Source organism: Chionomys nivalis, chromosome 12, assembly GCF_950005125.1.
Source record: "Chionomys nivalis chromosome 12, mChiNiv1.1, whole genome shotgun sequence".
Lineage (NCBI taxonomy): Eukaryota > Metazoa > Chordata > Mammalia > Rodentia > Cricetidae > Chionomys > Chionomys nivalis.
Window position 1 is genome coordinate 48,232,038 of NC_080097.1, and position 23,793 is coordinate 48,255,830.

Here is a 23,793-nt window from a genome sequence, read left to right on the forward strand (position 1 = left end):
TAAGGTGGCCGAGTACACGGGACAAAGCCAGGCTTGTCTACATAGTGAGTCCAAGGTCAGTGTGGGATCCCCATCAAAGTACTGTGTCGCAAAACATAACCAGGAGCCAGCGAGCATGGTTCAGTGGGTAAAGGTATTTGCCATACAAGGCTGGCAACCTGAGCGAGTTCTATTTCTGAAACCCACAAAAGGTGGAAGGATGTAGCACCAATTCTAATTGTTCTTAATAAAAACCTGGAGTCAGGTATTAGGGAGTGAAAGCTGAGAGATCAGAGAAGCAGAGCAGCCAGTCACTAAAGGGGCGATCCTGTCCTCAGACTACATCTGAGCTCCTGTCTCCTCCCACCCTATATTCCTCTCTCTCCTCAGCTGTATTCCTTCCTGTCTCCACCTCCCTAGTACTGGGATTAAAGGTGTGAGCCACCACTGCCTGGCCTCTAGTGGCTTAGCTCTGTACTTGGATCTTCAGGCAAGTTTTATTTGTTCAAACATAAACAAAATATCAACACATTTTCCCTTTTTTGTCTAAAATAAAAAGAAGGCTATAACCAATATAAGAAAAATTATGTACTATATATATATATATATATATATGGGGGGGCAATAAGTACTTCAACAATGCCTAGTCTATTTGTATTTGACAAATTCAGAGAAAATACTCCATTACCTATCCTATCTTGGTGAGTCCAAAGTCTTGTATCTAATTTACTTTCTATCATAACTTCCATTACCATCCAAAACTATCTTTTGATATCTCTCAACCTTATACACTTTCCACCTCTTTAGTTTCTTTTCTGTACCTGGTAAACAAGGAAAACTATAACTATCTAGCCTTTAACTCCCTCAGAGACCCAAGAAGGAAATAACGTTAACTGAGTAAGCAGTAAGTGCAAGCAAGCAACTTCCAAAAAATGTGAGAAATGACAAAAACAGCCGGCTGCCTGGACAGTCCCAAGTTTCTTCTGCAGAAGGAGAGAACCAGTTCCATAAAGTTATCTTCTCTCCTTCACATGTATGTCATAACACATGCACCATTCTCATGACCGCCCACCCATGTAAAGATAAACAATAATAATAGCAAACTGAGTCAATGAATCAAAAAAAAAAAAGCAACCTCCCAACTCTGAACACAGCATCATACTGATCAGAGATTCATCTGTTGGTGGTTCTGATGATATTCAAGCTATTTATTAAATCTGGAGGAATGGGGTCTTCCCAACCCATCCCCATGTTTCTCAATGATGACAAAAGCCATGGAATTATTAGTGTTATTCTCTCCCTTTCAGATCTGGACCCCTTCTCGGAGTCCAGCCATCAGCTAGTCCCACTGTTTCTCAGGATGCCTTTGCCTTCTGCTTCTAAGGCCCTCTGTGAAGTGGCTGGCATAACCCTCTGCTCGAGACAGGTAGTTTTGACGTTGGACGTGCTTCCATCCATTTGTCCACTCTTAATGTTTTGATTATACGCCATTTTCCAGACCATTTTCTGTACCTGAAGCTGAGTCATACTTTTTCTTTTCCATTCCAAAGTTTTTTCTGGTTACTTCTGTCTTAGATTTCCAAAGAGAAAAATTTAAAGTCTTTGCATGTTCAAAATTTGTACTTTTAAGACTTTTCTGAAACTTCCTATGGAAAAGAAAAATCCTTACTTTGTCACTATTTAGACCACTGAGTGTCTGCCCAGTCTCATTACCACAACTGCTACTGGCCAAACTCACAGCCTTCCAGACATTAGTGACATTCGTGGGGTGGAAATGATATTGCACAACAATGAAGTAAAGCACCACACACTGCTGCCAGTAGTAAGAACCAGTTGGTCCCACTTGTCCATCCCTGGGGAAATGGATACCTTACTTCCACATCCTTCTTACTTCTAACTGTTTTCTCCACCTGGAATAAGTCACAGCCCTCCTATTCAGACAAATTGGTCAAAGTACTTTCGTGTGAGTGGTGCTGAGGATGGAACTCAGGGCCTCGTATGTGCTGGGCAAACACCCTACCGTGGAGCTACAATCTCTGCTCCGAGAGTTTTGTAAAGGCCAGCTCATCAGCTTTTACTTCTGGAAGAAGCTGTGATTCTCTAGATGGAATTCATCCTTTACAATCTGTATCTTACACAGGCCACTACTGCCTTTATCACAGTCTGTCACCAAAAGCCCATTAATCACATGCTCGAATACATGGTGTCTGCAGACTGATAGGCACATCCCACACCACTGACAGTGCTGCATACACGACAGGCTCAATATTCACTCAGTAACACTCCAAGGACCGTTAGACAAGCAGACAATGGGCTCTTGCTAGTGCCTTTCCTACTGCTGGCTACAGATCATCATTCTGCAACCGTTTCTTCTTCCTACTGGCGACGCAGTTTGAATCAAAGACCCTTTAAAATAAATGAACTGCCAGGTGGGGCTGGCTCTGAGCCCCCTTTGTTCCCATACTTTTTTTTTTTGGCATGTAAGATTTAAATGATAATTATGTTTATTTTAATAGACTATCTGTTCACCTTTCTTGCCTTGATAGGGGCTGTCTCTGGAGACAGAACTATTTCTGGCTGCTGTTTTTTGAGGAAACTGCCATTTCTTTTGAGGTCACAGAAGTCTTATTCTTTCTGAGTCGGCTAAGAGTCACCTAGGACTTCAAGTTATAAAATCCATTGTTTACTTAAAAGTTTGGAAATGGCATACAAGATATAATTAACTGCCTAGGACAAACATTCAAACACAAATAGATCTTTCCTGTAGAAAATAACATATTGTTGAACCATGTGAAAGAATCTCACTTTAGTAATGACTAAAAAATTCTGGAACAGGAAAACAGCTAGCTATGGGATACGAATTATTCAGGAAATTCACCCAAAGTCAGCATCAAGGTAGTGTGTTGAGAAGACAATTACTGTCACCAGGAACAGAAGAGATGCCTACCACCATCACCGCTCCAACCCATATCACTGCATGTGTGTGCAACCTACAACAGCAACTATCATGATGTAAATGAAGTCTGGGGAGAAAATGAACTACAAAAATAGACACCTAGAAATTTCATAAAATCCAACTGGATAAATGAAATAGTAAAACACACTTAACAAGGGGGCTATGTGTCTTAAGTATGTAGGAAAAGATTCTAATTCAGTAACAACAACAACAACAACAACAAAAACCTATATATTATTTAGGACTGGGGAGATGCCTCAGTGGGGAAAAGTGCTTGTTGCACAAGCATGAGGACCCAAGTTCAGATCCTCGGCACCCATGTAAAAATCTGGGTGTGGCTGTGTCCCTGTGAGTGGAGCAAAGACAGAAGAATTGCTGGGGCTTGCTGGCTGTCAGTCTAGCTCTGGGTTCAGTGACAGACCCTGTCTCAAGAAAATGCTAGAGCAGGATGTCCAATATCCTCTTCTGGTCTCTAGACAAGTATGCATGAGCACATGCACCTATACACACATAAACAAATATCCCCCATGCATGCATACACATGCGCACACACGGCAGAAAGTACTTAGACATATTTAAAAGGAAGTATCTATTAGGAGGAAATTTTAAAACACAATAAAGTAGCAGTAAAATGATTTAAGCAAAAGATAATCTTGTTCTTGGACTCAATAATTTAAAGAAATAGTAAGCCGGGCAGTGGTGGTACTTTTAAATCCATACCTTTAAATCCAGCATGTATGCATAAATTTTTCCTTATCTCTCCAATTAACTCTTTAAGTTTTTTGCTGTTGTTGGTTTTGTTTTCGAGACAAGGTTTCTCTGTGTAACAGCCCTAGTTGTCCTGGAACTAGCTCTTGTAGACCAGGCTGGCCTTGAAATCAGAGATCCACCTGCCTCTGCCTCCTGAGTGCTAGGATTAAAGGTGTGTGCCACCATGGCCCAGCTAATCTCTCTAAATTTTAACAAATTAATCTGGTTCCAAAAATATTTTAATGGAAACAAAAATTCAAAGCGAAAGTTCTAGCTTTTATAGAACATGTAATGTTCTGGCATGCTCTGGAGCAAGAAGAGTGGTAAGATACAGAAGCATCAGCCAGAGCCCTACAAGTCAAAGGGTGCAGAGCTGGAATGGGAACAAAAGAACTTGCATGGCAAACACACACAATGGCCCATCTCACACAAGAGAGGGAAATCAAATTACAATCATGTTGTTGACACACCATGTTTTTTCACTTTTCAGTCAGGAAAATAAACAAACAACTTTGATGTTAACATGAAAATGGGGCTCAAGAGGGGAGCTATAGGCAGCCTAATCATGATGGCGAACTCTGTGTTTGTGTGTGTGTGTGTGTGTGTATGGTGTGGTGTGTGTGTATGTGTAGCCTTTGAGGCATCAATTTTACAACGGGAAAAGTATTTCACATACATTCTCAGATGCCAGCTAAGGTCAGTATGAAATACAATTCACTTGCAAATGATAAGGTATAACCTAGCACTGTGTCCATAAGTTTGGTTAAATAAATTTGGCTCTATTTAAACAGACGCTGTGACATGATTTCCTGGAAACAGTGTGAGTCTGAGGCACAGTGACACCAGCTTCATGAACCATGCTTTACATCAGCCACAGACTCCACATTTTCAACTTGATGTTTTCACAGTAACTGGGAGTGGCAGAGACGGGGCAGCAGAACTCTATTTCCTAGGCTAAGAGCCACAGTTCTAACTGTCCTTTCAGGAAACCAAAATACAATGTGTTTGTTAAAAATACTTCTAAAAATACTTGAAAGGCACATTGGAAACATTTCATAGTTTAGACTGAAAGTATGTAGAAAACAAAGAGTCCTTGGATTTTGCTACATGCAGGTTCTTAATAGGCATGAGCATTTAGTTTTAGAAATTGAGGCAGTTTTATATTTCTTTTTAAAACAGGGTCTTATGTAGCCCAGGCTAGCATCAAACTCACTATGTAGCAGAGGATGAACCTCTGAGCCACCTGCTTCCACCTTCAGAGTGCTGGAATCAAAAGTGTGTGCCACCATACCCCATAGTTTTAGAAACTGACAGGAAAAAAGTTATACATTTCTAACTCAAGACAAAGCAATATGCCTCAATATCAGCATCATCAAAATATTCAAAAAGTAAAAAGGGGAATGATAATTACATTTATGTATACAAACCCAGAAGCTATCTCCAAGGACACATAAAAAACAAACAAAAAGTCAAGTTATTCTGGGGAACAGGATAAAGAGTAGAAGGGAAAGGCTGGAGAGATAGCTTAGTGGTTAAGAGCACTGACTGCTCTTCCAGAAGTTCTGAGCCCAATTCCCAGCAACCACACGGTGGCTCACAAGCATCTATAATAGGACCCGACGCCCTCTTCTGGCCTGCAGGTGTACATGCAGAGCACTTGTACACAAAATATAGATAAGAGGAGGGAATACATGCACACAGAGGGGGGGGGGGCTGGAGGGAAGGAGGGCGGGAGAGACTGATTTATCTTTATGCTATATGTATGAGTGTTTAGTCTGCAAATATGTCTGTGCACAATGTGCATGCTTGGAAACTGAACTCAGGTCCTCTGCAAGAGCACCAACTATTCTTCATCAGTAAGCCATCTCTCCAGTCTCAAGGGATTTTTTTTTGAGATAGGGTTTATGCAGCTGAAAATGAGGCCTGAAAATGATTGTATAGCTCAAGATGACCTTGAACTCCTAAACCTCCTGTCTTCATCTTCTGAATTCAGGGATTACATTGTGCCACCACAGACAGATCCTTCATAGATCTTGTTATTATTTATAATTTTTACACATTCAGTTTGTTTTTAAAAATAAAACTAAACAAAACAATGTGGATGCATTAAAAAAAAACCCAAAAAGTTGCACACTGAAGTCTCAGCATAATTATTACAGAAATGCAAATCAAAACGACCAGACTCAGGATGGCTACAAAATAACAGCTCAGATTGAAAGTATTAGCAAGAATGTGGAGAAATCAGGAGTCTGCACATTTCTGGTGAGATTATAAAGTGGTGCAAGGACAGTCACTCTGGAACATACTACAGAGGCTCCACAATAAACTAAATTCATTTCTGAGTACATGCTGAAAACAAAAATAACACACACACGAACTGAAAACAAGGTATCTGTACTCAGAGTATCTGAAGCAGGCAAAGGTCTGATGAAACAGAATGTGGCTACACCACGGAACATTGCTCAACCTTAAGAAGGGGATTCTGACGCATGTGACAACATGGATGAATCTTGCAAACACTGCTAAATGAAACAAGGCAGTCAGAAAGGGCACCTGTGTGCTACTGATGTGAGGTACCTTGAGTAGCCAGATTCACAGGGACAGAAAGGACAATGGCTGACTGTTGTGGGAGCTGCGGGCTGCGTTCTGCCACCCAGCTCCCGGCCGCCTGGCTAGCTTATGCCCTGAAATAATTACATGGAAACTGTATTCTTTTAAACACTGCTTGGTCCATTTCTATTAAGGTGTGTAGCACCATGAGGTGCGCTTACCAGGAAGATTCTAGCCTACGTCTGATGGAGGAGTTAATTTCATTGGTTAAATAAAGAAACTGCCTTAGCCCTTTAATAGGACGGAAAATTAGGTAGGCGGAGTAGACAGAACAGGATGCTGGGAGAAAAAAGCCGAGTCAGGGAGTCGCCATGATTCTCCCACTCCAGACAGATGCAGGTTAAGATCTTCCCTGGTAAGCCAGCTCGTGGTATGACACAGAATATTAAAAATGGGTTAGATCAATATGTAAGAGCTAGCTAATAAGAGGCTGGAACTAATGGGCTAGGCAGTGTTCAAAAGAATACAGTTTCCGTGTAATTATTTTGGGGCATAAGCCATGCGGGCGGCCGGGTGCCGGGGACGCAGCCCAGCCGCTCCTATTACAACATATGTCCATCCTGGGTCGGAGCTTCATCGCATCTGCCTCAGAGAGCAGCGGCATGGCATCTTTCTGAGGCGTCTTAGCTCACTTCCTCTTCCTCCCAGCATTCTGTTCTGTTTACTCTGCCTATCTAAATTCTGCCCTATCAGATGGGCCAAGGCAGTTTCTTTATTGACCAATGAAATCCCACATGAGCTGATAACCAGTGGCTTAGGGAAGTAGGAAATGAGTAACATTTAATGTGTAAAATCTAAGAACATCCTAGAAAAGTATGGTCATAGTCACATAACAATGAGAATGTACTCAGCGGCACTGAACTATTTGTTTAAAAGTGGTTAGATGGTAAATGGAACATTGTGCATGTTTTGTCACACCTCAGGCAACAGTGCACAAAGACAGCCAGGGAAGCTATGTCAGTCAAAATCTCCAACAGCTGCGCATGGTGGTGAACGCAGTCAGACATAAAACACTGCACAGATTATGAACCAGTTCATAGGAAAAGAGCAGAAAGGGCAAGTCTCTAGTGACAAAGGGTGGATTAGAGGCTGCACGGGCCCATTATGCTGACTGATAAGAGGCATAAAGGATCCTTTTGGAGAAATGAATTGTGATGATAGGTGGAAAACTGTAAATTCACTAATTCCAAATGGAATTAGAACCCCAGTATATCTGACCCTTTGAATGCATATGTTTTATAATGTATACCTCAATAAGCCTGTTTAAAATATAAAAAAAATCAGCAAATACTATAATATCCTTTGTTAAAACTATTGCTTCATATACATTTCCACATATTGGGAAAAAACGTGGCAAGGAAGCCTTAACTAGAAAGCCTAACTATGCTGCTTTAGCTTTGCTCCTGATGCTGAGGCACACAACCTTACAAAAGCAACTCAAAGGGAATGGGCTTATTTTAGGCACTCTTCAAGGTACAAACGATTATAGCAGGTAATTTATGCAACAGAAGCTTAAAGCAGTTGTCATATTATCAACATCAGGAACAGAGATGGACAAATGCATTTTTCCTAGTGCTCAGCTGGCTTTTCCCATTTCATACAGCCCATGATCCATGGTCCACCCATAGTGGGCAAGTCTTCCCTCCTCAGTTAACACAATATAAGCCCTCACAGGCATACGCAGAGGCTCATCTTGAAGAACCAGCCTGCCTCCATTTTAGGCTTAAAGGCCATCTTATAGAAGGCATGCTAGGTTCATTCCTGTTTATTGCCTGTTGTAGGAACAGCAATCACCTTTTTGTTTCAAAAAGTTACTAAACCCCTTGCAACTCTACCTTTGTTTCAAAAGGGTTGTTACGACTACCTTGTTGTGACTACCTGTTAAGACCACCTTACAACCATGTCTTTGTTGTTATGATTAACTTGTTATGCTTATGTTCTGACCTGTAACCCCACCTATTCTGCTTGTCAAATCCCCCATTTGGAAACCCCTTACCCCTGAGCTATAAAAACCTTGTCTTTCTCTATGCAATGCTGATCTCTTGAACTCTGCTTTAGGGGGAGGCAGCCCATGTACATGAATAAAAAAAGCTTGTTTTAATTGCTTGCTTTAATTAATATAGTTATGATGATCTGGGTCAGTGGTCTTCCTCCTCCCAGTTTTGGGATTAACAATCTCCCATATGGTTCTATATTCTATCAAGCTGACAATGAAAAGAGGTAAAATGTAGATAAATTATACTCATAAAAAGCCATACGTCTGAAAATTTGATTATGCTAGACATTTTAGTTTTTTCTTCACATGCACAATTTATTCACAAAGTAATCAAATATCGGTACCTCTCCCAACCAGCCATTTTAATCTAAGTCATGTCCTTGTACTCTGAGAGTCCATCTTAAACAAACCAGAATGGAGAAGATCAAAAGCATGAATGACATCTTATGTTGGAGAGGATGCAGAGCAAGGGTAACACTTCCCAATAGTGATGGGAGTGCAAACTTGTACAGCCCCTTTGGAAATGAATATGGCTATTTCTCAAAAATTTAAATCAATCTACCTCAAGACCCAGTTATACAACTCTTGGGAATATACACAAAGGAAGCTCAATCATAAACAAGGACAGACATTTTATTATAACCTTTCCATTCCTTTAAACACCAATGATTAAAAAAGTTAACCACCTTAAGAGCAAAGGGGCACTAATTCCACAATTTGTATTGAAGACATGCTTTTGTGAACACCATCTGCCTGACTATACATCCTGAAGGAAGCAAAAGCCCACTTAGTTGTGCTTTCAATAAACTTAAACATTTCAGATCTTTAAGGCATGGGCATATACCTAGCCAACATGGGACAAGTGAAACTTGCGTTTCTCACAGCAAGCTCATTTTGGTCACTTAACATTCTAGGCTCGGAGTTGACTCTTCTCTGACTCTAGGGGCTGGAGAGAACTCAGGAATAAGAGCAACTGTTGTTCTTGCAGAGGACTAGGGCTGTATTCCCCAAACTCACAACTGTCTACAACTCCAGTTCCAGCGGATCTGATGTCCTCTTTTGCCCTCCTTGGGCACACCTCTTGCACTCAGTACACAGACATACATGCATGCAAAACACTTACACATAAACTAAAATCTAAAATAAAGCTTTCTATATCCCTTTCCTGTCTTTTCTGTGTCTGTCCTACTTTTCTCAATACCTCTGGCTTCCGCCCTCTTCGTAGTCCTACCTGGTACGGCAGTACCTGGCTTCTCACTGGCCCTTTTCTAGAGGTGTGGAGGATTTTTGCTGCTCACATCCTTGCCTACCTGCCTCATCCCATAATTCCGTTCACCTTAATGCCTAATGTTCACACACTGGCATTTTCAAAGCAACACCAGACATCTTTTGAAAATACCCTTTACAGATTGCGTAGGGCAACAAGCTATTTATTGAGTTTGTTTGTTTAACGGGGGATGAGGCACAGAGTCTTACTGTTAGCTCTGGCCAGCCCGGAACTCACTATGTAAGTCAGGCTGGCCTTGAATTTGCATCATTCCTCTCCCTCTGCTTCCCAAGTGCTGGGATTACAGGTGTGAGTCTTCCTGAGCAGAGGCATCACAACTTCAACCGACGAGAGCTCCTCTCTGAAATGTCTTCCCATATCCACATCCACTACTCTAGGTACATTTTGATAAATATGAAGAAAGTCTACAGAAGGTGGATAAGGGTAAGGCCAGAGGACAGGAGGCAGTTACATCAGCAGGACAAAGGCAACAGCTTCTCAAATACTGCCAGAATAATGAAAAGCTGGGGCAGCTAGACATTATTAAAGTTTTAAGAAGGTATATTACTGGCTACCACTAAAACTAAAATCTCTATTTTAGTACAAGAATACGTAAGCCAGTGATCCACAACATGTCTCTATGATGGCACTGTGGACACTATCTGAATCCTACAGCAAACCTAGCAAGCTGTGTTTCCGTAAAGGCAGGAAATACATCTTTCCTGCTCACTGCAGTACACCAGAACTCGAGCAATGCCTAGGACAAGGGAGGTGTCCGAGAAGGTGTCCACTGAATGGAGATGGAGATGTGAAGGACGGTTTATTCCCAGATCTTTGCTGATATACAGCAGGCTAGGAACAAATTTTCCACCAGGAATGACTAGGTTTCCCTGAGTGTAGAGGCCAGAGTTTGCACCCTCCCTGCTTGTGAGCGGTCACAGACACACTGCTGGCAGTCAGAGAAAACGGTGAAGGGCTACGAGTGTTCAGGGCAAGTCACCCGGGCACAGTGAGTCGATATTAGAGGGTGTCGCCTTTACTGAGCAGCACTGGCTTAGTTAAGGAGTCACAGTAGCGGTGCCTTCACCTCAACCCCACTTCAGTATTGCTTCCTGGGGGGAAAAAAACTACCTTCTATGTAGTTTTTACCATGGTAACAACAGAAGATCAGATCTTTAGTGAAACAGTTTGGAATTCTGAAATGTAAAATGTCCATTTTTATTACAGAGCATCATCATACAAGGTGTTGTATGAAAGAGCAACATAGGGCTCTCTCTTTCAGAGCTTGACAAAATTAAGAAAGCAAAACACCTATTTTTACTGGGGCTGTGATTTAAAAAAACAAAAAACAAAAAACCAAAACCCACCTTTTAAAAAGCATGGCATGACACTACATCAGAGGGACACAGGAGGGCGCACTAATCAACCGGAGAGGAGAAAAAGAAATGCCTGAAATCAGGTTGACGTTTTAATAGTCACACTGAAACACATGCCGCAAATTCAGGGGAGATCTTGAGGCTTATCATTTACTGAAAAGGATGTTCTGTTCCTGATTCAAGTTCAAGGAAGCCAAAAGAATTTGTCACTCTGTCAAGGAGAAGCCTAGCACTTTCAAATGCGAGACGAGGATCAGCCACACCCGTGGGCTCTAATGATTTGTTAAATGACCTTGGAGCAGGAGCGCTTGTTTTAAACAAAGACCTTTATATAATCCACCACCGCACTTGAAATTCTGCTTGTCCTCCTCTGAACTGGTACATCAATCTACTTCTTCGTTCCATCTGTTTTCCCTGGAGTAATGGTGAGTTAACCTCAACAAGTAAAAGGGAAACAGTTTTGCATAAAGAACAGCCTAGAACTTAGATGCAGTCTGTGGTCTTTCCGAGTTTTAAATTTGTAAACACAACAGTAGTATACAATTTCCTTCATAGAACTCGGTAAGGACAGTATAATGGAGAGCAAAACGAGCTTCCTTTCAGGCCTTTAACAAGGGGACAACAGCTGTCAGGAGCCAGGGACGCAGAGGCAAAGCGCCCCGCTCACGAGAGTGCCGTTAACCCCAAAGTCACATTGAAGTCTGCGTTTCAGCAAAATGATACGTTAATCCCAGTCAAATGCACTGGTTAAAATGGAACGGGCTGAAACTGTGAATGTTAAGGGTATACTGTGGCTGCATAATAAATATCTGTGGACTGGCTAAGCTAGAAGATTCTGTCAGTCACTGGGCCTCTCTCAGAAGGACCTGCTCACTTGAATGATTAGACTCCTGGCCACTGTGTTTCAAGCTCACTTGATGTCTGAGATATTGAGCAGACACTCAGTATGCCTTCCGGCCATTTGCTAAGGACTTTGGTGACTTCTTCCCATGATTAGCTGAAGTAGCCACTATAGAGGTACCTAATTAGACTCAACCTATACTAAAAAGTAACTGTGCTCTAAAATGTGCCAACTTAGAAGATATACTTGGAAATTTCTTAGCTCTCCTAACATGATTAGTGGGAAATACCAATAAATTTGTTAAACAAAGCTGCCAGAATAATGCATATTACAAATATAGGCTGTCATTAAATCCTTCGAGTTAGTATCTAACTAGAACTCTTCAAATATTATAATGGCATTCAGTGTAGTAAGTGTCTGTGTGAAAAGCCATCAAGAAAGTTTTGTGCAAGGAGTTAGAGAGATAGCTCAGTGGTTAGAGCACTGCTGCTTTTCCAGAAGACCTGCCTTGGGTTTGACTGCCAGCACCCACATGGCAGCTCCCAACTGTCTGCACACCTAGTTCTTGGGGATTCAATACCCTCCTCTGTCCTGCTTGGCACCAGGCATGAATGGGGGAAAAGCGCACACACATACAATTTTTTTAAAAAGAAAGGGGTGTGCAAGGGGTTTAGCGGTTAAGAGCACGTGGTGCTCTTGAAAAGGACTGGGGTTTGGTTCCCAGCACCCATACTGGGTGGGATTTATAGCTCTAATTCCAGAGGACCCGACATCCTTCTCTGGCCTCCTCAATACATATGGTGCACATACAGATATGCAGGCACACCCCCATATCTTAAATACAAATAAATACATATGGTGCACATACAGATATGCAGGCACACTCCCATGTACATAAATACAAATAAATATTTAGAAAAAAAAAGTGGTGTGCAAAGTTAGAAAACTGCAGATCCTACCATTGAAACTATTTGAACACATGAAAGACAGACAAAAAGCCAACTGAGCCGAAGTCGGGCCCAGCTCCGGAAGGCTGAACGCAGGACCACCGCATGATGAAGGTCGGCTGAGCCAGGTAGTGAGGTCCAGGCCAGCATGGGATTCAGAGTTTCAGTTTCAAAAAAGAAAAGCCAGAAGAATACTAGCTTCATTCAGTGGTACTGACATGGGGCCTGTTAGATTACAAATGAGGTTTTGTTGTTGTTTTGAGACAGAGTTCCTGGCTGCCCTAGAACTTGCTGTGTAGATCAGGCTGGCCTTGAACTCAGAGATCCATCTGCCTCTGCTCCCAGAGTGCTGGGACTAAATGTGTGCGCCACCACCGCCTGGCCTACAAAGGAGGTTTTAAAACCTTAATTGTTTTGTGAACAAGTTTGTAAGATGGTGTCTTACCATCTCAGGTTGGTCTGGAACTTGAGATCCCTCTACCTCTGCCTTTGCAGTGACAGGATTACAGATGTGTGGTACTATGTTCAACATCAACAGTACTTTAAAGACTGCAACTGAAACGAAGTCCAATTAAAATGTAACTTATCTCCGTTTGCACTCCTCCACGAGTTGATGTAGCATTGTGATGTCATTGTGCTTCTGACTGTCCTTACAAAGCAGCGAACTTGTAAGCCAGGGAGACATGGATTCAGACCTTGCTTTTTCACTTTTAATTTGTTTTAACTTGGAGTCTCTTCTTTCGTTTCCCAGAAACTCACATTTTTAATTTGTAAAATGGAATGCTATCAACTAGACCAAAGTATTGCGCCAACACTTAGCGTACCGCCTGTTCACACAGGGCCTGCTCTGTACAAGGCAGCAATCAGGGCTAGAGAGGTGGCTCACGGGTTAAGAGCACTTATTCGTCTTGCAGAGGACCTGGGTTCAGCTCCCAGAACCTATGAGATGGTTCACAGCTCCAGCTCTATGAGGACTGCAAGCATCTGGTGTGCAGACTTACAGGCAAAACAACTCTCCCACACAAAATAAAAATACTCTTTTTAAACAGTAGAAATTATTATTTTTACTCAGGTTATTGTTTATTATAATCTCAAATTCACCCTTTCACCTTTCCCCAGCATTTCCCCAGACCTTGACAGGCTTTGGGAAATTACTCATGTAGTTGTAAAGTCAAACTATGTGCTAAGTCTCTGGGAATACAATGTCCACATTAGGAAGGACAAACACAAAGAAATAACTATAAGCCCAACAAACAGGAGGTGTGCCATGAAAACATGTACCAGGACTGTTGAACTTAAGAAACCTTTGAAAAACTGTTATTCAAGCAGTGTCCTAAAATATGTGAAGACATTAAATAAGAAGAGACAAAATATTGTAGGTAATGGAACATACTTAAATTCCCAGAGACAAAAGAAAACGGTGAACTCAAAGAACTGAAAAACCACCTAAGCGATCTGAATAAAGACATCAGTGGCAAAGGCTCGTTAGACTATGTGTAGAGACATAAGCATATTCTCCAGGGTCAGGTAAACCAAGCTAAAGATTATGAGTTTATCTGAAGGGCAAAAGCAGCTACTAGGGTGGTTCTTAGGGGATTCTGCAATTGAAAAACAATGTTGAGAAGCCCCAGAAGAGAAGAAACTCAAGAGGTTAAGACTGAATGTAGGGAGGCCGTTTAGAAGGCGCTGTAGTTTGTTTCCCATTTCTTTGATAAAACACCATGACCACGCTAAATGTAGTGGTACACACCATTAATCCCAGCACTTGAGAGGCAGACACAGGGAGATCGCTGGGAAGTCTGGTCTACATAGTGAGTGCCAAGAGAGCCAGAACTACATAGTGAGACCTTGTCTCCAAACAAGACAAAACAAAAGACAACAAACAAAATATGACAACAAAAGCACCTCTGACTCCACGAGGAAGGAAAGGGTTTAGCTGACTTACACATGCTGCTCACAGGCCATCATGCTGGGAAGTCAGGACAGGAATTCAAACAGGACCCTGGGGCAGGAACTGAAGCAGAGGCTACGGAGGAACACTACTTACTACTTGCTCCCCATGGCTTGTTGAGCTTGCTTTCTATCGGCTTCAGGAACAGCTGCGCAGGAATACACCGCAGCTGGGGGCTGGGCCCATCCACATCAATCGTCAATCAGGAAAATGCTCTACAGACTTAATACAGGCATTTTCTCAATTGTGGTCCCTCTCCCCAGATTAAAAACAAAACAAAAAACTAACCAGGACAGAAAGTGAGATTGGATTCCAAGTGCCAAGTGAAAGAAGCCACTACGAAAGCAGTATCAGTAAGAAAGCAGAAAAAAAGAAAAGAAAAAAAAAAAAGAAAAATTCAAGAAATTTTCATGAAGGGAAAAGAATCAATAAGATGTTATGTGGCTATACCTCATAAGCTATGTGAGGGAAAGGCACTTTGGAAAGCCTCATCTCAAAAGAAGAATTTGTTCAACAACATGTACATGTTTCATGATGTAACTCATGATCCCTGAGCTGATGCTCAAACCTAATGCAGTGTGCATCCTAGGCAAGCATTCTGCTCAGTCCCTACAATATATATAAAACAAACAACCACAGCCAACTCCACATTCCTAAAGCAGTGCACAGACTTAAAACTTAACAACATGAGAAATTTACTAAAACCCTTTGGCAGGCACAGCACACAAATTTAGCCTACTGAGAAACTATTTTTGAAACCACTCTGGTAGATGAACAGCAGTTCTCCATCAGAGATCACTTATCTTTCAACCATTGGGTTAATTATGGGATTTACACTTGGCTTGAAATTGAAGAGAGACGGGGTGATAATTAGAATACTTTCTTTTCTTGGTGTCAGCTTTCGGTTCTGAAAGGAAAAGGCTAAGTTTTCATTTGGTCCTCTCCCGTTTTAACCCTGTGTATCAAGCAAGCAAGAGGATTTTATGAGTAAAGCAAAAGAGACATAAACTCTGCTGCCCTCATAAAAGTTGTTCAGGAATAAGCATTTGCACATGGCTTCCTTCTTAAACAGAACCTATCACACAGGCTTCACTCTTCATTGGGGCCATTTACCTCCAGGTAGCAATTACGAGGGTTCTACCGTAAGTTGGCAGTGAGGACGTGAGGGCGTAAGAGGTTGAGAGCAAGCATGTTACACCTGCTTTCAATTCTCCTTACTCCGCTATCACTTATCCCATTGCGCCTGAATAAAACAACTTGTTAGGACGTCAGTAAAATGACTCGAAGCAAAGAGCTGAGAAGTCTGCCTATACGCCAAGTGTTTGAGCTGTGCCACACAGTGACTTCTTCAGGAAGCATGTTTCGTCTACAGCTGTTTATTTCACTCAGAACCTAAACTGGAACGCTTCGACGCTGCTCCGGCTAAATACTTCACGAGCACCCTCCAACACCGGCTTTCTCTTAATTCGAAAGGCAATTAGGAGTAACACATTTAATAAGCTCCTGCTCTCTGTTCAGCTCGAATCTGGCTCTGCAACATCAGTACGGAGTCCACTCAAGCGCTCATTAAGTGGAAGGAGGAGGATGAACTGTTACAACTCGCAAGTGAAAGATGAGAAACGCGACCAAAGTCTTAGAGCCTATCCTTAGCTCGAGGGTGAAGAAATTAGCCTTCAACCTCAGGTTTGGCTAAGGGGCCCTACCACACAGTAATGAAGGCATCCTGACAGGTACAGGGAGTGTGGGGTGAACGCAAGAAGGAATTCAAATCTCAAAGCAAAATCAGCTTGCCACAGTCCATCTCACTTTAGTTTTCTAACTGCTGACCTATCTCCGCCACAAGTCAAGGTGGAGACCACAGAATCCAAACGGATACAGCATAACCTTTGCCCTCTGACTTAGGAGCGGAAACTCACCAGTTTCATATCGGACTTTTGGATGTTCGGTACCAGTCTCTTCACTTCTCAAAGCAAGGTAGCGTCTTCCGGTTCCAGCTCTGACGCCTAGAGCATCGCGGGACTTGGAGTTTTTCCTTCTCACGCACTTTCTGGAGCATCACGGGAAATGCAGTTTTACTGCAGGCATTATGGGAACTGTGGGCGTCTTTCCTTTTCCTCCCTTTTCTCGCCAAACGCCTCCTTCCGTCCGCTTAAATTCATCGCCGCCGCCAATTCATCCTTCCTTTCCATCCCAGAATGATATCATGACCCTCGTCCCGGTCTGGAATCCATGGTGTTCTGGGATATGTAGTCCGCACGGTTCCAGTTCCCGGCTCCCCTCCTCCCTGTGGGACGGCGTATGGGCGCAGTGCCTGCTGGAAGCTGTAGTTCCCTGGGGCCTCAGACCCTGAGCTCTACGCTTTTTCTCTAGGGAGCCGGAAACTACAACTCCCAGGGATGCCCGGCGGCAGCAGGTGGGAGCGGGGCTGTTGCTATCAATATGGCGGTTGTCAGCCAGACAAAGACAGTCAGTCTGATGTGATTGAGACAAGGGAGGTTTTCAGGGGGAGACTGGGAGATAGGGGGCTCCCCTCCCCCCGCTGCTCTTCCTGCTTGGGCCTGGAGCCCTCCTCAGCCCCTCCCGCAGGGCGCCCCGCGGTGAAGATCCCCTCCCCCTCCCGCCTTCCTCCTCCCTCCCTCAGCCTTGCTCTGGGACGCTGGGGAGGGGGCTGAGCCTGGTGCAGAGAACTCAGCTGGGCTTCCGAGGTGAGTGGGGTCGTTTGCGGCCGGACTGCCTTAAGTCTCTTTCCTCACTTCTTGCATTACTTTAAGGGGGAGAAAAATGTTTCGGAGGGGTTTTGGGGGAGAGAAAGTGAGTAGGCGCCACAGATGGGTCTCTGGAGTGGCCAGGCTTGGGGGGGGGAGCGGGCAAGCGCGGGGGGGGGCTCCCCAGGGGGCGGTGGTGCGCGGGTTGTGGGGTGGGGCAGTTTGTGAGGGGCGGGCGTAGAGAGGCGAGGACGGCTCCCTAACTTCTCCTCGGTCTCCAGGACCGGCGGAAGGTTTGAATTCTGGAGGTGGGGTCTTCCTGCTTGCGAGTTTGAGAAACTGTGAGGTGGCTTCGAGGTGTGCTGGTTTGTTTGGGGAGTGTCTCGCTGTGTTTTAAACTGTGACGTGTACTTGGGTGCTGGGCTCGTCTCGGAGGAATGTCTGTAGATGGTAAGTTAGATAGCCGGAGTCGAAGATAAGCGGCCTGGGTTTGGGAAGCACTCGTGAGTCCCGGGCTGGACTTTGGCTCTCCGGACCTTGTGCAGGGTTTTGGGGTGGGGGGGTGTCGTCAGCGACTCGTTCGTGTCTGGGGGGCCAGCTCACACTCCGTGCCCTCCTCTGGGCCAGTCTCCACCCCAAACTCCCGGCAGGAGGACTGTACCGATGATGTGTTGTGGAGATGCCTCTTTGCCTCCTCAAGTCGGCAGCTAAAGGTGGGAAAGGAAGTGTCTCTTAAGATTTTATTCCGGAACCGTGTTTTGGTTACACTATTGGGGCTACTTTGAAAGGAGTCCTCCGCCCACCTTCACCCCGAAACAGTAAGTAAAGGTAGCCTGTCATCTTCATGCTCAGTGACTTGCCAGTTATTTAAAATTCCGGGACGTGGGGTTGGGAGTCTGGAGTGCTAAATGGCATATGCATCTGTGTCTGCTAATGAGGCGAGTGTCTGCAATGTGCCCTGAGGTAGACAGGGCGACTTATTTTCGTAGTTGAAAAAACTGTTGGAAATTATTTTCGGGGAAGAGGCTTGGTGGTGCGCCGAAAGGCGCTGCATGGATTTTTCGTCTACCCCACCCTGCTCTGTCTCACATTTGCTTGGAAACTGGTACGGAAGAGTGAGGGAGCATTGGGTGAGCGAAGCGGAGAATGCACTTAGCAGGACGGATACACGCTATGTAAAGTTGAATGATAAAAGTGATTGCTATGTTGTCTGAAGCTTTAAGAAAAGACCTCGTGTGTTATATAGGGTATAGTCACGTGCTCCTTTTTCTGGGGACCTACAGATAATGCCTTCTCCTTTCCTATCTTTCCCTCCCTTCCTTCCTCTCCCCCCCTCCTTCCTTCCTTCCTTGGCACAGAACATTTCTCTTCCTGATGGACATAATACCTCCTGTGCCTTTTTTTTTTTTGCTTAGTTTGTGCTAATATGGGTTGTGCTTTTTGTGGTTGCACTATAAAATGCATCATTAAGTGCAAAGGACCCGAATTTGTTGCCTTTTTGCATTTATGCCCCAAGTAATTATCACATAAGGCTCGCAGTTTTGCATTAAACTTACTAAAATTGCACAACTAAGTTGCTAGATCTGGTTGAATTATGCTTATAAGTCAAGTTTAAGAAATCTGATGTTTTTTTCAATTTTCAATTAGAGTTGGAATGAAACATCTCTTGTTTCTCACAGTCTTGAATATTTAATGACATTACACCAGGAGAATTTAAGATCATGCATTTTGTACTCCCTCAGTCCAAAATACAACTTCTTCAGTCACTCTCTGTGATAATTTTGTGCTAGCACAGACTTTTAAATAACCAAGAGTAATTGGCATCATTTCTATTTTAACTTGAGAATTTAATGTATTTATATATTTGATCAAAAATGCATCAGTTCTTGAATGTTTCACCTATCAGGAAGGGGCTTGTAGATTCCATAGCATCTGAAAGTCACACAAATACACTGGGATTTTCTGGTGGAGTTAGCCTTTGGTTTGAAATTTCTGCTGTTGATCATTCACACAGATAAGGGAACTGTTAGCATGAAATCGAGCATTATGTATTTAAATTGACATGAATAGAATTTCAGATATAGAATGCGCTGTTCCAAGCCAAGCCTTTGGTTTGTTAAAGACCCGGATTTTCAGAATTACTTGTTTTAAGCTTTATCTTAACCTAAAATATTAATTTTCAAAAATTGGAAGAAAATTTTATGTAACAATATAATAGTTGCTTACTTGTGTTTTTCTGAAATACATTCTAATAGTCATGGAATTTTTAATTGTTTAATAATCATTTTAGATATGTCAAATTGAAATGCTCCCATCTAGAAAAATGAGTATTTTTCATCTACCGTTTCCTGAAATCTTTTTGTTTATATTCTCCAATGGAAATGTGAAGTTATTTATGGGAAAAGCATTTGTTAAACTTTCTCTGACTAGTAGTCAGAAAATGGTAAAAATGGTAAAAAAAAAAAAAAAAAAATGGCTCCATGTACACCAGGAAATAGTCCTTGCATTCATTGGGCTGATTCTGTTGCATTTTGAGCACTGGGGCATTAAAATGATGTAAAGCCTTTACTGCAGGCTAAAGCATAAAACATTCTCAGCATGTGGAAGTCATATGGTTTACGAAAAAGAGTAGAGAACCAGGGCATTGGTGCCTGTCCAGCTTAAAATTTCATCCTGTAACTGTAAAGACATATTTATTTTAATCTGATCATTCCTAAAAACTGTGGCCTTTATTACGGGAAGTTGAAAATGCAAGCTGTTTTTAACCAAACTGCTACTAGTTCTGTGTACAGCATATACGGAACACTGTGCAGTCAGGAAAGTGCATTAAGGAAAGGAACCCTTTGCAATGTGTTGAATGCCTTTCCAGAGGCTTTATTTGCACTGCTGGGTGCATTTCATTTTCTAGCCCAAGTAGAAACTTAATATCTCTATTTTTGTAGTTATAACACACATTGTAACAAAGACCTCATTCTTCTGTCCTGGCAATTTTCTACTAAGTGTTGGTGGGTATTCTTGCTTGCGTCATTGTATATTAATTTGTTCTTTTCTAGTCTTCCTATGTGTCATATTAGTTCTGTCTCTGGTTTCAAAGTTCAGTTGGCTACCTTGTTTCTATCAACAGCAGGTTTACCGAGGGGATCATCAACTGCAGGTTTTCTCTTGTTTTTGTATTCTGTTCTTTAAGCTTGGGTTATTTCTCTTGGAAAGTATAAATTTATCACGGAATGTTATTTTTCATAAATAGGAGTTGGTGTACTTCTCAACTCTATGAAATGATGACCATTATAGATCAGTATTAAAAGTGCCCAGTAAAAACGTGCTGGGTTTTGTTTGTTTGTTCTTGCTTTATGTAGGTATTTTGGCTTCCAGACTCTTACTATTCTTTTCTTTGGCTAGATTTTTTTCTGTCAACTACTGGTTTTTCTTTTTCCTTTTCAATTTAGTACAACTTTATATATAACTGTTATGAATAAAAAGCATAGCATATTCATATCACATATATTCATTTATGCAGCTAAATATGAAGTATGCTTGTGTGTGTATCAGACCTACAGCCATGAAAACAAATCTTATTCACAAATAGCAGAGACCAAAGAGTAACCACCATTCATGCTACATTATAGAAACTTTGGAGGTTTCCTTATCATTTTAAACCATCATTTTATCAGATTCTGCCACACTACAGTTCTCTCAAATGTCAGCCTGTCAGTCTGGCATTTTTCTCCAGCTAGTACTAAACAATCAGTGTGTGGCTCAGATTCCTAGACACAGCTGTGCCCAAGATGGCTTTCTCTTAGATGAGGACCCGTCCATAGGTGCAGAGTAGAGACTCTTGGTGACTATCTGATGTAGGTTTTAGTTAAGCACTGTTTATGGACTCTTCTGATTTAGGGATGCATAGTAGGCTTATTTTAAAAAGCATTTGTGAACTAAAGATAAAAATTGCAGTTTAAGTGATTTATAAAGCAATAGTTTAGCTCTGCTGTGACGAACTATTTTAATTTTTTTTGACTCTTAAGACAGGTGTGTCTGAGTCTTAAGTGATAAAGTGATTCTAGTTCATTCTGAGGCCATTTAAGAGTTTCATTGGGTTGTGGTTATGATTAAAATATTTACTAGATACAGGTCTTAGGTTTTTGTCACTGTAACACAGGTTGAGGTTAGTGGGAAGAGGAACCTCAATTGAGACAATACCTCAATCATATTGCCTGTGGGGCATTTTCTTGATGACACATTGTCAAGAGGAGGGTCCAGTTTGCTGTGCAAGCAATTTTACCCCTGGGCAGGTGGCCCTCCAAAGCATAAGAAAGTGTAAAGAACAAACCACGAAGAGCAAGCCAGTGATGAGGTCCCTTTGTGGTCTTTATTTGGTTTTCTGCCTCCAGTTTCCTGTTCTTGTGTTCCTGTCTTAGCTTCCCTGAATGATGGCCTGTGATGTGGACGTGTAAGCCAGATAAACCCTTTCTTACCCACATTGCTTTTAGTAATGTGTCTTTATCACAGCAAACAAAAGCAAATTAAGGCAGTATACTTGGTAGTTCTGTTGTTCAGAGGCCCATATGTGGTGTGTTAGAAACATTAGTAAATTTCATGTTCAAGGGACAGTATGGAGGTGCAAAGGAACAGTGACTTTAATGAATATAGTCACATTCTTTTTGCATTTATTTATCTATTATGTGTGAATAAAGACAGCTGCCATGATGCACACATGGAATTTAGAAGACAGCTCACAGGAGTTGGCTCTTTCTTCTTCCATCATGGGGGTATTGGGGATTGAACTCAGGTCTTCAGGCTTGCTAGCAGGTGGCCCTTGACCTGCTGGCCCAAGATTCCATTTTTTTTTGTTTTAATACAGGGAAAAGGCAAATGTTTGTGGGTTCTGCTTAAATGAGGATGATGTAATACTGGAATCATCTGCCTTGTAATTTTGATAAGAAGTCGTAACTGTGGTAAATCCTGAAGCTCTTGGCTTGGCTGGTCAAGCCTTGCAATCATGAGATGGAGTTGGTCTTGTTGTCTGCCTATACTTCCTTTCACTCTCTTGCTGTTCTCCTAATTCATTGTTTCTGACTCATCGCATCAGTCTCCTAACTAATCTTGTGGCATGCAGTCGTGTTTTCATTAGTCATTCTACACTGGTACCTGAGGGATCTTGCCAAAGTAAAATGTGAATTTGATTGTCAGCCATACTTTTCCTGTAATCCTTTAGTGGCTCTGCAGCCTTTCAAATAAATCCACACTTTGTTTGAGTCATTCCACCTGTGTCAAAACCAGTTCTCACCACTGTGTAACCTCGAGCAAGTGTTTTAAATGTCTCTATCTCAGTTTCCTCATCTGTAGAATGGGGATGAGAAGAGAACCCATTTGGTGGGATTGCTTCACTAGAGCCCTTAGAGTGCTTTTACTATGTTGTGTCATTCACAAAGTGCTGCAAAACTAGAAGCGGGTGCTGTCCCCGTCATCTGGCTTCCCCTGTCAGTTATGTCACACTTGAGTATGGTGCAGAAAGGAGGGGACATAACCTAGTGGTGTGGTGCTTGCCTAGCTTGTGCAAGGCCCCGACATTAACAAATCCCGAAAGCAAACAGAACAAAACAGAAAACCCCAAACCTAGAGACTGATATTGGTACAATGTATGTGTATAGTTCTATTTTACCATGTTTAGTTCTTTTTTTTTTTTTTTTTTTTTTTTTTGGATTTTCGAGACAGGGTTTCTCTGTAGCTTTTGGTTCCTGTCCTGGAGCTAGCTCTTGTAGACCAGGCTGGCCTCGAACTCACAGAGATCCGCCTGCCTCTGCCTCCCGAGTGCTGGGATTAAAGGCGTGTGCCACCACCGCCCGGCCCATGTTTAGTTCTTGTAACTCCCACCAAAACTTAGGCACAGAAATAATCTATCACCACCTGTGGGGACTCCTCGTCCTCTTTGCCAGGGACTGTTGTTCTGTGGTATAACTGCACAGAAAGGCTCTGGGTGAGCTGCTTTTCTATTGTTGTAATAAGACACCATGGCCAAGACAACTCGCAGGAGGATTATTTTGGTTTATGGTTCCAGAGGGAAGAGTCCATCATGGTGGGGAGGCATGCCTGCAGGATGGCAGCTGTATGGTGCAGTGCTGAGAGCTCACATCCTTTCTATTAAGCACAAAGCAGAGAGAGCAAACTAGAAATAACTGAATGACTGGACTGTTTAAACTCTCAAAGCCCACCTCTAGTGGCATACTTCTTCCAGCAAGGACACACCTCCCAGATCTCCCCAAACAGCACCACTGACTGGTAATACCTTTCAAATACACAAGCCCGAGGGGGACATTTTCATTTAAACCACCATAGGCACCAATTGTTGGATCAGGAATTTCAGTCTTTTGCCTCTTTAGTATTTCAGAATTTTTTTGGTACAGACAGAACGTTTTAT

At 42.5% G+C, this 23,793-nt stretch overlaps 2 protein-coding genes across 13 annotated transcripts in view; one reads left to right on the plus strand and one right to left on the minus strand.

Moving 5' to 3' along the window:
* Positions 1-16,782, minus strand: part of Ints9 (integrator complex subunit 9) — an 86,141-nt gene extending 69,359 nt beyond the window's left edge. Inside the window, exon 1 of one of the 3 annotated variants that reach the window (XM_057786805.1) lies at positions 16,590-16,782. In XM_057786805.1, coding sequence (XP_057642788.1) covers positions 16,590-16,598 — 9 coding nt within the window. In that variant the 5' untranslated portion in view covers positions 16,599-16,782. Of the gene's footprint in view, positions 1-14,769; positions 14,855-16,589 lie in introns of those variants that run through there. The other 2 variants (XM_057786807.1, XM_057786806.1) reach the window with 2 other exon arrangements.
* A 330-nt stretch (positions 16,783-17,112) lies between these two features.
* Hmbox1 (homeobox containing 1) overlaps positions 17,113-23,793 on the plus strand; it is a 132,951-nt gene continuing 126,270 nt past the window's right edge. For 8 of the 10 annotated variants that reach the window (XM_057785656.1, XM_057785661.1, XM_057785664.1 and 5 more), the window contains exon 1: positions 17,113-17,378. The gene's annotated coding sequence lies outside the window, so the exon portion shown is untranslated. Of the gene's footprint in view, positions 17,379-17,718; positions 17,829-18,186; positions 18,207-23,793 lie in introns of those variants that run through there. The other 2 variants (XM_057785657.1, XM_057785658.1) reach the window with 2 other exon arrangements.